Genomic DNA, 15,381 nt, shown 5'->3' with positions numbered 1-15,381 from the left:
TTGGTGTCTGAAGCATGTTTTACTAAATCCTCCCTGAAGTGGTGATGCAAAGAATCAAAACTCTAGTCCTGAAATTTAGGTGACTTTTTTTAATGTAGACCATATTAATTTCTTTAAAAAAAAAAAGAAATTTAAAATCTCCATTCTCTTTGACATTAAAATGGTGTTTGTCCGTAATGGGAACTCTCCCGTGGCTGGAGTTAGGAGTTGGTGTATGTAGGTGGATCAAACCTTGGGAGCCTTCAGACCGCGTGTGTTCTCACCACACCAGCTCAGCTAGCGTTGTTGCTAGTGGTAATTTCTTCGGTATAATATTTAAGTTGTTTTTTTAAAGTGTCATGACAATTATTAAAGCTCCTTAGACCTCCTGCTAAATAGCATGCTGTACAGATTGAAAGAAAAGTTATGTAGGTTGTTTTTGATTAAAGCCTGGAGGGGCTGTGGCATTCGCAGAATGGAAGTTGGAGGCTGCTGTGAGTGTGTCCGGCGTTAGCACCTTCACGCCACAGAGGTGGGAGAGGGTTCTTAGTTCCAAAAACGTACCCGTGATCTTCAGAACGTTAATGTAAGAACAGGGTGTTCAGTAACGTATTGTAGCTTTTGTGCAAGTCATCTGCCATAAGCCATGGCATGATTCAGAACAGGGTTCATAGTTCCTTCTTTGTTCCTTTGTTAATCACTGACTTGTGGGAGGCGCCTGCAGAATTTGCTAATGCATTCTTTTTGGGTAAGGATGACGCACAGATTGTCCTAATAAGGACTTAGTTTGAGAAAGGGGCCGTCTTCTTTGAGAAGATAGGGGCAAGTCATAGGGCGAGCAGTTTCTTTTTTAACTGGGGGATGACACAAGCACAAGTCATTTCCTTATTAATCGGTTCAAACCAGTTCTTACAGGAACTGCTGGTGATAAATGTGGGACTTCTGAGAAGTCATTCATTTTATTCTCAGCACTGCACCAGTGCACAGCCTCAGCTGGCTTCTCCCTGGCTTTAAGGAAATGCTCTAGCTCACAGCTTCTTTCTGTGTTACCGGCAGTGTGTTGTCACTGGTTTGCTCTGAAATATTTTTTTTTTTAAAGCACTTTTTGAGGATCTGAGGAAATACGTCCCTTTCAGAAGTATCAGATAAAAAGATGAAATACACTTTATTTCGTGGTTATCTGTTTTCTCAAGTAGCAATGCCCTTCTGAGCTGTAGCTCAGTCTGAACTTTGTTCTGTTTGGGTCAAAGTGGTAAGTTTAAAAAAAAAAAATGTTTTTTGTTTTTTTTTTCCTCCCCTATTTTGTCTTGTTCTCTGGGATGAACTTTGCATCAGTGCTATTCCAAGTATAGGTCCTTCTCTTCAGAAGCCATTTCAAGAATATTTGGAAGCTCAGAGGATAAAACTTCACCACAAATCTGACAGTGGCGTGCCACAGGTAAGAACCTCTCTGCCTCCCTCTCCAATTAATTTTTCCCTTCTCTAGCTGTCTCTTGACTTGCCAGGTTTACCGACGTAACTCTCGATTCTGTTTCACAAAGATTTGCAGTGGCCCAGGGAATAGATAAAAAATCTCATTTCAAAAGCAACCTGGGAATTAAAAATAATACTGTAATGGTATGCAACTGGGCTTAAACCTCTTGGAGAATAAAGAAAACAATAAAGCAAGACCAATCGCCTGTCTTGCCTCTGTATTAGCTGCCTATTGTGAAAGATAAATTTAAGCAGAAAAAAGTTGCATTTACATGTGAAATGGTAACAAACTGTGTGCAGCATCAATACTTCAGAAGCCAGCAGAATCTGTGGCTTAATGGCCAAAGAGAGAAACAAAATCCCCAAGCCTTTAGTGTTCAAAAGGAAAAGAAAAATACAGTGTTTAGAGCCGGTACAAAGGGGCAGAAGTGTCCTTTCATACAAAAAAAGTATTTTAAAAAACACACTGAATTTTCAGTGGGGACAGAGCAACTTTGACATGAAATTGCTTAGGATACTAAGGCATTTTTAGATAAAGCGCATTAATCTAACTCACATTTTGCATGTAATACTTGTAGCTCTTATATATGTTTCTTTACCCATTTCTTACTACAAAAGAGACTAAATTAGGGAGGATTAAGCTGGAATAACAAAATATGCAGATTCCTTTTGTGCACATTGAAGTAATTTTTGTGCAGTGCATTGCTGCCCTCCTTTGACAAAAAAATACGAGTTAAGAGTAGCCGTGGAAAACGCTCGAAGTGGGACTGCCGAGGTCATCGCATTAACTTCTGGTGCCACCAGAAGAATCGGATACTAATTGGAAGATAACACAGTAGATACAGTTTAGGAAAAAAACATCGTTAACCAACGACCTTATTGTTTTCTTTGCAATGAACATGACAGGGAATGACAGTCAGGGTTGCTAATTCTGAACCCCGTGAATTGTTAGCAAAGACGAAACAATGCTAGGAATAATAAATCACTAGTACACTAGTAATGATCAAGGATTCATCATCTGCCCTGCGGTGTATTTGGCAAGCCCTCCTGCATTGTCTTCCAAGGGACTAAAGTCAGCTTTACAGAGGGACCTGCAGGAATCCTGTCAGCTTGCACTTGGTTCCTGTTTTTAATTTGATAAATTACATAATAAAAAAATGGTTAGGCTTTTCCCTTTCACCCAGAAAATGGAGAATTCTCCATTGTGCTGTCCACTAACCTTCATTTTCCTCCTCCTTCTGTTTTGTCTCTTCAGGGAGAAAACTGGCTATCCTGGATGTTTGAAAAATTGGTGATTGTCATGGTTTGTTATTTTATCTTATCTATCATCAACTCCATGGCCCAAAGCTATGCCAAACGACTGCAACAGAAGATGTACTCTGAAGAAAAAACTAAATGAGCTTGGGAAAAAAAAAAACTTGGAAAATGGGTTTTAGCAGACACGAAAAATGACACATCTTTCCATATGTTGAAAAATCAGCATTATTCAAAAATGGGGGAAAACTTTTTAACATCAATTTTCAACTATAACAAGTTTTTATTTAATTTTGAAAGTAATTTGGATATTAGAGCAGACGTTTCATTGACAAACTTATAAATGATAAGGTAAAGTATAAATGCTTTACAAGTCTGAGTTGTATTATACAGGATGGGCAAAGTGATGTTAAATGGCGTTTAACACAAATGTTGTCCATCCAAATTACTTCCAAAACTGATGATTTAATACTCTCCATTTCCTGATTTAACTTCAGACTGACCTGAGGGTAACTCATTATTTTGAAGGGTGGCTTTTGCTTTTTCCATAACTTTCAAGACCGTCAAAATGTATATAAATGAATACAGACTGGATACAAACTGTTGCATGTCCCTCATGGTAAAGCTAGTCCATCTGAATTCTCCAGTGTCCCATTGCATTGCTCGTGCTCTCGGTTGGAAAAGCCACCCTCTTAAATGTCACGATGTTAGCAGAGATGATTGATGTCAAAATGCTGAAGCTGAGATTTTTTTATTCTGTATATTTAGAATGAAGTTAAGATAAAACTTTATAAAGTCATCTTTGATCATTCCAGAATTTCTTGTGTCAGTCTTTTTAAGCTGTTTCTTTTCCTCTCCACTTTCATATGCTCAGTTTCTTTATTAAGCCTTAATCCCATGAATTGCATGCTTTACTCATCCTTCCTGCACAAATGGTGATGAAGCCTTTTGTTGTTGTTGTTTTGTTTTTTTCTTAAGAACTTGTTACTTAGCAGAAGGAAGGTGAAAGGATATCACTTGCTTGAAGTATGGCTCACTGGTTAAAATAGGCAAGTTAAATAGAAATAGCCAGCAATACTTGTTACCCTAAATTCTTCTCAGATGTTTGCCACTGATCACAGCACTGTGGGCAGTGAAGGGGAAGAGAGGGGGGAAGAGCAAAGATTCCAGCTGAAAACAGATTTGATGTCAAACCCAGCAATGACACAGAGAACCTTAGAGAATCCTAACTTAGGCTTTTAAAGTCAGATATTTTTAAAGCATTGTTATGAATCTGTGTGTCTTCCGGTTCTAATGTACCTGAATGTAACTAACATTAAAATGGATCTTTTCCCTCTTTAGTAAGTAGATACCCATTCCACTGCTGCTGTATGATATGTATAATATGTATGTATTATTAGAGTATGGCTACTCTAATAATTTTTGAACTATTGTTTTTTATTTTTATCCTAGGGGTAAGCAACAAGAATTCATTTGGCTTTCAGTTAGTGTTATCAAAAGGTGACATACGAGCACAAAGTAGGTTAGATCTTGCTCTTGCTTAGGTTAGATTTATCCCTGCATTAGGTTAGGGCAAGGTGTGAGAATATGTATTTTGTTCAATCCCGCCTGAATGTCTTCTTGTGTTGCCAATCGTCGTGACATCTCCATGGCTGTACCATCCTGTCGGATAGCTTATCAGACTGATGTTGACTGTTGGATCTCATGGCAACAACAGTCGGTAGGCTGTCTGACATTTTGGTATCTTTCATCTGACCGTTTGCTCATCCATCTCCCAACTGTTTTCATTGAACATCAATAGCATATAAATGTTCTTAAGTTTAGATGGGAGTGAGTTCAGAAGTCACGCAGTGCAGCAGTCTACGTAAGAAACATCTTTTAAAGCTTCATCTTGGTTGTGTGTGAGGTTTGTAATGTTTCTCTTGCACGCTTCATCTGGAACTTTAAACAAGGTTACTGAATGAATGGGGAGGCTTTTAATATGGACTTCTCTCAATAGAGCTGCTGACTAGATTAAATTTGAATATCTGAAAGTCTGAGTGCTGGGAGGTAGTACAAGATACTTAAAAGCACAAAGGCCATTCATTTGCCCCATTGATGTTTAAAAGATGAACAATTTTTTCTTAAATTTTGACCCTAGCAGTTTTTTCATTTTTTGGCCTAAATATGGTCTTTGAAAATAATGTAACAAAGAACTTGTTCTAATACAATGCATATTCAAAAAATCATAGATCTATTTAATATTTCACTTTTTTCAGTCTACTAAAACTTTAAATTTTCACTTTGTAAGAGTTCATAGCTGTTTGTTTCATTTTTCCTCAGGATACTTGGATTGGTGTAACACCCGTTTGCTACGTCCCCAGTTCTAGTTGCAGCTTTTTTCCTTTAAATCTGCCATTCACCTTAGGGACACTGGTATTTACTTCACACAGTTCTGGTAGTGTCTTAAAGTATTTTGTGAGAATAAATGACACGGCATGTTGAGGTGTCTGTATGCTGTCAGACTGAAATGAGGACACTGTGCAACAATAATTAAAAAGAAAAAAACCCCAACTTTTCCTAGAGCTTGAGACAATAAACTATACCTTTCTAAATGCTTTAGCAGTCTCCTCATAATTACTTCTCCTTGCCTACCAAAAAACCACTAGAAAAACTGAAAGCTTTCTCCCACTTTTATTTCAATATATGTTTACATATAGTGCAAAATATGTATCTGTTGTTCTTCAACTTGTGTTTGTATGTATCCATACCAATAAGCTGTGCTGTTATTTTGAAGCTTTCTAACACTGTTTAAAGAAAGGACTGGTCATTCTACTCACGTCTACCTGTTCAGCAGCTGGGAGATAATAAGACTTGGTAAAAGGTAAAAAATAATAGAAATGAAAGTTATGCAAACCTAATGAGATTTGCAAATGGATAGTTTTATGTTTGCTTAAATAAACAAACAAGTAACTGTGTCCGGGTGTTCATGTCAGCTGGATTGTTTCCATTTCTGTATATTCAGCTTGGTGGTTACGCTGTGAAATTTGTTGTCCCAAGTGTTGTACAGTGAGCGTAAATCTTGGAAGATACATCTGCAGTTGCATTTTGTGGCTTCAAAGAAAGACCCAAAGCCTTTAGCATTTCATCTGAAAACATGTGTTTTGCTCCCTTAATCCAACGTCTCCTTTTGTTGTACATATTTTCAGTTACACATTGGAAGCAGTCAACCATCTAGTTTATAGTGTGCTAGAGAAAAATCCAAAGTGAGCTCTGTTGCAAGAGAAAGAATCGTAGCACAGATCACACTTTTTAGCTGATTCTTGCGGTTTAGACAAAGTATCTTGCTGCTTTTCTTGGAATAACTGACAATCACATGGAAGTAACAGCCCTCATAACAGTTCATGTTTGGTTAAACATCGAAGATGACTTTGAGGTGATAGGGATTTTTTTTTTTTTGTCTCATCTGTGGAACATGGCTAAATCTCTGCTTTCACAAGTGCACTGTAAATAGGAAGCAAAGCAGAAAGTTGGCCGTATTGCCAGCCTAACAGTTCAGAGAAGCACATCAGAGCTGAGTGAGGTAGGATTGCAGCTCATCCTCTTAATTCTCTGCTTGCTTACTGCCTGACCTGTGAATTGCCTCACCAACAATGTACTTTGAAGGCCGTGTGAGATGTAAGCGCGCTGGCATCCCCCTCTCCATCAGGGAAAGAATTGTGTTGATGCTAAAAAAAGGCCTAAAAAGGTCACGCTGGTCTGTGCCAGGCCAAGCCAAGAGACCGACACAGGCCCTGTCAGGTGTGACCATCCAGTTCCACACTCCTCTCGGCTCCATCAAACCCATCGGGACGCCTCCTGCTCTGTCTCTGCTTGTAGTTTCCTACCTCTGTCCCAGCATCACAGTGTGTTTCTTGTTAAAGCAGCTCCCTCAGAAATCACCCAGCTGCCTGTTCATGCTAAAAGATACTTGTCAGTAATACTTGAAGATGGCTTAATGCTGTTCCAGAAAGTCCTTCCCTGCTGCGCTTTTGGGTTTCGTTAGTTAGAATCAGTCTCCCTCTCACTGCAGGCAGTGCTAATTGCAAGCACAAATACTGTGGATGTGTCCCTGATTATCAAGCACAAATAAATACTAGTGAACAAAATCAACTGCAGGTGTAAAAGTAAATGGTGATTGGGTGTGTTCCTTGGAGGTAAAAGTAATTCAGTTTTCTTTGAAGCACATTATTAAAAACTATTTTAATTAGTTAAAATGGTGAATGTGGTTATAGATAAGGTAATTTAAATTGCTCTTCTGAGTTTTAAAATTCTAGGTTTTTTTCTGTAAATTTGTATTTTTTAATTTTTGGAGAGGAAGAAAAAAAACAGTAAGGACTTTGCCCAGCCTTCTAGGAAAGTGGGAGAGCAATAGCCAGGGAGGACTTCCTGCTGGGCTGTTGCCCCTTGCTGAAAGCAGGCTGGTCCAGGTGAGGGTTTACTTGCTGGAGCCTCGGTGGATTGCCGTAACCTCTTCAGGAAACGGAGTGAAGCAATTGCCTTCCCTGGGAAACACTCTGCTAATGCTTTCAGAACTAGATTGAGGGTAAATATTTGCATATGCTCTTACAAACTCATTTTTCAAAGGATTATACTGAAAAACTCTGAGCCTTCTGTGAGTTTCCTAATTCAAGTGTCTAATTGAGGGCATGAAATGCTAGCATTTATTTGTGTATCCATTTCACTTGCTTTATAGATGCATCCGTGCAGCTTTCGTAAAAGGCAGCAGAACAGTGTTCTCGTAGTGGCATGAATGGGAGAGGCTGTAACATCCTGGGCCAGTTGTCAGAAGAGTGAAAGGAGCTTAAATGCAGAAACTGTTGTCAGACGTCCAAAAGACGTCTGGCTACATCGCCTCCCAGGTACAAGCAAATGGGAAGAGCCCAGCAATCTGTAGCAGGCTTCCTGGCATGCGTCTGGAATTCAGCAAAATGGTATTTTGGTAAAAAAACGTGACTGTTACTCTGTTCTGAATTCAAAGTGAAGAGGCTTTTGAGCTGTGAAGTCATCCAGCCTCTGCACTGGTAGCAATGTTCAGTTGTGGTAAAACAACTGTGCAAATGTGAACCTGTTAAATGGGACAAGCTTTCTTTTAGTTTGCCTTTAATGCTGCCCTTTATTGTGCTAGAGGGGGTTTTTTATTATTATTCACTCATGGAATGATTCAAAGAGCATTGAGTACATTAGCATTAAATCAAAGGTCATCTTTCTTCAAACCCCATTTGACGAGCCGTTCAGATACGGGTAAGTAAGCGTGCTGCCTCTTCCGTGTTTCAGGGGAGTTACTCCCAGCTTAATTGTTCTTCTGGTTTCCCAAGCAGTTTAGGTGAGTTGCCAGGCAGCTGGTAATAAGGAAACTAGCTGCTATTTCCTGATGAAAGGCAAGAGATAGGACTTGTCAGCTGGGTGTATTGTTCCCTGCTCCAATAACTGCCCTGCAAGCCGCGCCCTTCTCCGATGGCCTCAGAAACTGCTTTTTGGTCGTTGTAAAAAGCGCGAGCTGGTGTCTTTGGTGACTGCTGTGCTGTTCCTGCTTGAGGGGGCCTCGTGAGGGAATGGCTGTGTGTTTAGCACGTGTGATTTAAGGCATAATCCACTGGTTTTGGGGTTTTGTTTTTGTTTTTTTAATGCTAATGTGACGAGCAGGCCACACAGGTCTCGTTCTGCCTCCTCATGAGAGGTAGTTGGAACATCTTGTTTCCTTGTGGCCTTGGTAGTGTGCCACTTAGCTGCTTTTTGCTATATGGAGTGTTGCACTTGCCTCAAAGGTATCTCAGATCTAGGCAAATTTTATGAACTACACTGAAGTGTTTGTTAGCCTGGTTTTACACAAGATTGTGCGACCACAGTTATGACTGATGTCATCAGTCTGTAGGGAGTCACCTATCACCTTACTTGTGTTCCAGCTGACCTGCGTGACATTTCTAAGGTCTAAAGCCTTTAACCTGGGAGGTGGCATCGATTTGGCAGAATACGTCAGCCAGAGCTCTAAGTGCTTTGAACACAAGAACCACCAGTGCCTGGTGTGCCTGGGGAGGATAAACTCTGCCTTGAACCATTTGACAAAGTATAAGGAATTCTTTAAGAGATCAGATGCATTTCCCAAAGCTTATTCTATCTGCATGCAGTGACCTTGCGGTACCTCTATTTTCCTTCCATATTGTTAGGAAAGAAACTGGGAGTTCTCTTGCAGAAGCTCTCCTAACTAAACCACATAAATACTTTGTTTGAGGCTCACACTTACATGTAGAAGCCATGCGAGTTTTTAGGGACTGTGTGTGTCTTTCCTGAGACTGCATGTTTCCTAGGCCACTTCCATCTGTTGAAAAGGCTTGTCAAAGCAGGTTTGTGTGCTCAGCATTTCTGTCTGAAAGAAACCAGACCTGCGTAAAGAGAAAATACATATTTAGACTGACAACATCATACAAATCTAGCCATGTTCACAAAGTCTCTCTCGTCTGTTTAGAAACCATGCTTCCCTTGGTGCCTTTTGGTTGCTGCAGCTGTTTTCTTGAGAGCTCTACTATTCAGGCTATTTTCATAACAACAGATTTAATTTCTCTGATTTCCTTGATTTTTGTGTCTCACCTCAGTCCAGCTGACGTTGTGACATACAGTCACATGTGTCCATGTGTATTGTGTAAGACTCTAGGTGGGGAGCAGCAGGAAGAGAGAAACTTTTAAGGTGCCTGAAGCTGGTATGAAGCTCAAAGTAATGAATGCCAAAAAAAATTTCAAAGCAGTATTTCTACTAGATCCAGGCTAATGCAATTGGTGATTTTAATTGTGTTGCCTCCCTTAACTTCTACATAAGCCTGTCTTAAACACTTTTGCATACGCGAAACCAACACGTGGCAAATCGTACTGCAGCATTTGTGCATGAACTGAAATTGTTACCGCTGCCCAGGAGGAGCCTGGTGTTTCTAAGTGAAGTGTGGAAATCTGCTGTGCTGTCCTTTGGCAACACGTTTCAGCTGTGACTGAGAGAGGATCATTCCAATTAAGTGAATAAAGAAGGTGTTTAAGTGGTGTTTGGCAGACCTGATTCTGACAGTGCTAGCTTAAAACTGTCATTGATGTCTCTTCTCGGTCCTTCTTGCGTAGCCCTGTCTGTCCTTGGTTCATAGCGATTTTTGGACAAGTTCAGGTCTGTTGACTGGAGTTTTGTTCAGATTGAACAGGACCCCGTGTGTAGTTAAGCAAGTTCAGGTTTCTCTTATAATCGTTTCACAGCACACATTAGGTCTTTAGCTTTTTTTTTTTTTAATATAAGAATATTTCACTGTGAAAACACTGTCTTTGTGAAGCCTGACTAAATCTTTATAGAGGAAAGTAATGTGAAAACCTGAGTTAATGTCTGGTGGGCAGGGAACAGAAGCTTTCTTCTTGAGAGAAGAGTATTTAACTGGATTTATGCTCATCGGTTGCCAAATTCATGTTTTTAACTGTTTTATCAGTTGCATTAGGTTTCCTCACCAAAATTTGGCCTAGGAAGGAGAAATTGCAAGTTTACAATGTCAAATTACTACACAGATACAGTTGCTGACTAGATGACTCTGAATCAGGTACTAATACAGGCTTAAAAGTTGCCCAAAGTGTGGTGGGGAGGAAATTTCTCAGTCTTGTCTTTGCAAGTGGCAGAAATGCGTGACAACCAGCATCAAGCAGTTGTACATGGAAATCTGTATTCCTGAACTCAGTGTAGTTCTGAGCCATCTGGAGAGCAGTAGCTCTAACTATTGCCCAGCTCTCACCGTACTTATTGAGGATATTATACTGAAAAGCTACAGCCACCCTTGCCAACCAAGTACAGAGTCAGTATTTTATTACACCTTCCGTGTGTGGGATAAGGCTGCTTTCCATTTGGCTCCTTTCGGCGGTGTTCTGCTTACATGCTCCTGTAAATGATCTATTACATATTGGAGACGGCTGGGCAAAAGTTCAAATTAAATCATGCCATCTGACCACAATTACACCATTCTCGGGCAACTGAAGTGTATTTTTCTGAGCCTTTAAATAAACATTACATTGTACATGTAACCAAATATGTACAATAATATTTTTCATAGAATGCACCCATTTAAATGCAAATATACCATATAAGATGGTATTTATTTCTCATCACATATAACTAGTGAAACAAAAGCTCATAGCTCACTGAAGCTCAAGCAATGTTTGTTGTCTTTTTTATATTAACCAGTGCCTTATTTTAGTTAGTTTCTCTACTTATTGTTCTTTTAAAATAGGAATCTTGGCCTAGAGAGAGTCCTCATTTTACTTATTTGTCTCTCTTACACTGTACCATTCCATATTTTAAAAATTTTGCTTTTAAGACTAGCAGACAAGAAGGTTTCTGCAATCTAATTCACACAGATAAGTACAGAGGCCTGTGCCTTTGTTTTATACCACTAGACTCTCGTAGAAGTCACTGTTTAGAATCTCTTGGGTTTGTATGAACCATGGGGTTAAGGTTTAGACTTCTTCTTCCATGATCTTTACCATGGAATGTATTTATACCTCTAAAAATTGCCTTTAAATTTCCTGTTTCCTAATGCACAGAAGCAGCCTCTCTAATCTCATCTCAGGCTATCCTGACGGTTCCCAGTGAGCTCCCTATGGCTGGCAGTAACAGTCGTTCGAAACACCACCCCATTTGCAGCTCTTTGCGCCTCCGGAAAGGGTTAAGCAGGTTCTGCTGATTCACTGAGGTAGGTGACTCACTACCCCACCCGGATAGAGGGGAAGTGGCTGTCTAGAGGGAGAGGATTCATACAATGTGAAATCAGAAGGGACCATTGTGAACTTCGAGTTTGACTGAAAGAGCCGGAAAGGCTCTATAGTTAAAATTCAGGATTATCAGCTCTACAGCCGGGTAAGTTAAAAGCTGTCTGAATGTCCAGGCTGTCCTTCTGGAGCATGGGCAGAGGTGGGGTAGGAAGCCAGAGGCAGAAGGCTTGAGGAAAAAGCCTACACTGGAATTGGCCGCCGTGGTAAAGCTGTGTCTGGGCTGCCCTTGAAAGCAGTGGAGGAAAGGCAGCTGCTCAGTTCCTTCTGGAAGTTTTTTGTACCATATCAGATCCATGAATCACATTCCTGATGGCTCTTGTGCAGTTTTTAAAGCGGTGTCCAGCAACACACAGACTTCCTTCAAGTACACTATGACATCTGAGAGTATTTCCTTTTAGGTGTTTGGTCCCTCATTTCATACTATTTATCTATAGTAAATTTATTAAAAAATGCAGAAGGAAATTAATTATTCATTCAATACTCTTTTGTACCTTAATGTTTCCCAGTAGTGTATCAGTTGGTAGTTTGAATATAACTTCCCTTCTTCCTGATAAAATCCTGGTTGTTGTGGAAACCACAGATTTTTGCCCTTAATCTTGAGCTGCCTCTGTTTGGTAAATCTGTGCAGGTTATCCTCTTGAAAACCCCTTATATATTTACACAACTATTCTATCCTTTCTGTAATGGTAGTCAGTTTAACCTTATAAGCACCAATATATATTTAAGTCCAAATAAATTGTATCTGTAACTATATTAGTGCCCTGTCACTTGCCAAACAGTTACTGTGTTTGAAGTATTTGTAACAGGTTAATTTTTGTTCTTGTTGTTTGGTTTTGGGGGGTTTTTTTGTGGCCAAATAAAAGTCATCCTATTCATTAAATATATCTGCTCTAGTTAGAGTCCTTGAATCAACTTCCAAGAGAGCTGCACCTGTCCATTACAAAAAACAATAGTGAGGTTTGATGCATTGTTCCTTGGTTTATGGACATCCTGTGGGTAGTTTGCCTAAAAGTAGCTAGGTCAAGGCCACTGATTCTGTTGTCCCTGCCTCAGTGAGCCATTAGCTTGTGCTGACCTTTGATCTACCTCATTAATTTTAATTTCTAATGAAATAAAGGCCCTCTGCCAGGCTCATACTATTTACATAAATAATTTACTCAATAAAATAGCAAATGACTACTCCACCTTCTAATGTAATTGTAGATGATGAAAATTTGGTAATAGATATTCACTTCCTGTCACTTTGACCCTCTCCTCTCCACATCCTGGGGAAAAATAATAGAGGAATACAGCCATAGATCAAAAAATGAAGGCTTAGTTTGGGAAGGGTGTGAGAATTTCAGAACCGAGGTCAGCTGTGAAAAACACTAACAGGAAGAAGCCTAGAGGTGCCTAAAACAATTCCTGTTGATCTCTTCTCCAGAGGGGTTATAACAGCTAAGACAACAGTTACACTTTTGTTTCCACCTCCATTTTTTTTCATAGTTTTGAGGAATCTGTGTTGTCAAAATCTGGCTGATGGGTGTGATGCTGTATTGCTGCTTTGAAAAACTTTGTTGTCCCATGGAAGTAGGAGTATTTTCCCTGAATCCTAACTGTGAACAAGTTCCTACAGAGGAAGGAATTCCTTTGATAAGGATAATGAACCTGTTGGCCTAGCTCTGTCTTTGAGCTGCAGAATCTTTATGTTTTCATATGTTATAACTACAGGTTAAATAAGGACATTTTTATTTTTGCTTTGGGGATTATAGATCTTAGCTGTATGCTGTGTTTCCTGACATGGCCCAAATTCTGCCATCAAACCTAAACAAACAAAGAAACCCAAATATCCTGCTCCATTAACTAAAAGTGACATAAGCCATAAATAATAAATGTACTTATAAAGAATAGATAAATGGGTCCATGTCATTCATAGGTGCAATAAGCACCTGCTGTATTTGCTTCATGCTTAGAATTATAAATACATAGAGATAATGTGAGGTTATTTCTGCAATAAAGTTACTTATTGATGTAGCAGTACAATAACCCATTGCTCTCTCCTGTGTTTTCACTTAGCTTTTTAAAAATCTTTTACCTGTCCTGTGCAACAGTGAGGAAGAGTATGCATTTCTGGGACCTGGTCATTTTTTCAGACACAGAGTTACCTAGTCTCATTTCTGATACTGGAAGAAGTTCTCAGTCTGATAGCTTTGAAAACACTAGGGAAAAATATTTCTATGTTGCTAAACATCCTGTGCCTTTCGAAGGAGGGAGGAGGGAGAACCTCACCATACTGTCTCCTTTCCTGACCCTTTGTTCCTTGCAAACTTGAATTGCTTGTGCTGTTTATCTTAACTTCTTGTGCAATCTTTCCTCCAATCTCTTCTGTGAAAATACCCAAGTTAAAGGCAATGGTTGAAGCTGACAAAAACACAAGACTAGAAAAGCCCTTTTGATCAGAACAGTCCCCCAGCCCTGAGCTGCCAGGAAGTGATTTAGTGAAAAAATATTAAATATCACAAATAATATTCTATAACAAAAGTTATATGTAGTTTTGAACTTCCAAACAACTAAAATTTTACTGAGTGGTATAGGACTTTAAGTATGGCTGGATAGCTGAACTACGATAATTGTGTTTTCTGCTTTTGAGAGCAAGTTCCTAAAACAGGAATTAGAGCAACTGAGTGAAAACAGAAAGCAAACCAGGCTAAGTTGTTGGATTATGTACTGTAGTCTGCAAGAAGAATATTGTCAAAATGTTTTGTCATAAATATCAAGTGGTTTTTTATATGAAAATGTATTGGGTATATTTATCTGCTTTCTCCTCTTTGCCTTCCCTCTTGAGTTCTCCCCACCCATCCCACAAATGATTCTCATTCCCCTGTAAATTTAATGATTTAGCTATTGAATTGAAGCACCAGTATAGCTCTTCATTTACACAAGTAATTTTTCTGCATGAACTAGGGCTAGACGCAACTCTAATGTGTACTGATGGTTGCCCTACTACTAACAGGCTGTTGAAAATTTTTTTTTTTTGAAGGCATGAGAGATTAACATTGCTTGTCTATAAGCTACCATGAAATTTATCAGAATCCACTGGGGCTTGACACAACCATGCCAGTACCCAGCTATTACTGAGTGTATCTATCTGAGCAATGGTGAACTCAGCTCCAGTACTTACTTCTTTTCTTCAGATTGAATCGTACAGTAACTTGACCCTTGTCAAGAAGTCTGTCTGCCATTCCAGGTGTCGTGTGCCAGAGCTGCGTTGAGAACAGGTGCCCCGGGGAGGGGGATTTTCTGCTTCTGTACCTGGCCTGAACAAAAGTGAAGAGGTAAATGAAACCAGTAAAGAAAACAAAGATAAAAGTAATTGAGTGACTGCTGCGCTCTAACTGAAGCCTAACAGAATTACAAGGTCGCTTCTGCATCTACCACTGTGTTGATTCATTAAAGACTTAAAATCTCAATCAGAATTTCTAAAAGGGCAAGATTTCTATGGGGGCATCATTAGCCATATTGCAAACATCTTTAACATACTTATCGTCATACTATGTGTGTGCTCATCTTTTAGATAAAAGGTCAGAAGCCTGGCATGAAACAGCACTAAAACCTAAAGGGAAACTATGAGCTTTGTTCACTTGTCAAGGGAAAAGTCCTTGAGACCAATTTTTGTAACTTTTATTTTTGGCATGCCTATGTAATACTGAGCGGGATTATTTCCATGGGAGAAGTAGTATGATGTGGGGAGAGGAATGGCAAGAATTCCAAAAGCTCCCCCTATCATTAAGTGAAAAGCTAACAGAGGCAGAAGGAAGCTCGGTGTTATAGCATAATACTTAATTCTGCTGTACTCTTCTATTTATTTTAAGCATCCAGTCTGTGCCCCCA

The 15,381-nt window shown here is 39.5% G+C and overlaps 1 protein-coding gene across 3 annotated transcripts in view; it reads left to right on the top strand.

The window, feature by feature from the left end:
* Window positions 1–2,869, top strand: part of VMP1 (vacuole membrane protein 1) — a gene marked incomplete at its 5' end in the record, with an annotated part of 59,319 nt that extends 56,450 nt beyond the window's left edge. For all 3 annotated transcript variants that reach the window (XM_082008674.1, XM_082008675.1, XM_082008673.1), the window contains 2 exons: window positions 1,315–1,417; window positions 2,708–2,869. In XM_082008674.1, the coding sequence (XP_081864800.1) occupies window positions 1,315–1,417; window positions 2,708–2,851 (247 nt within the window). In that variant the 3' untranslated portion in view covers window positions 2,852–2,869. The remainder of the gene's footprint in view (window positions 1–1,314; window positions 1,418–2,707) is intronic.
* Between the last annotated feature and the right edge of the window lie 12,512 nt (window positions 2,870–15,381).

This window comes from Phaethon aethereus (genome assembly GCF_964289735.1).
Source record: "Phaethon aethereus genome assembly, chromosome: 19".
Classification (NCBI taxonomy): domain Eukaryota; kingdom Metazoa; phylum Chordata; class Aves; order Phaethontiformes; family Phaethontidae; genus Phaethon; species Phaethon aethereus.
This window is presented reverse-complemented; position numbering and strand designations above follow the sequence as displayed.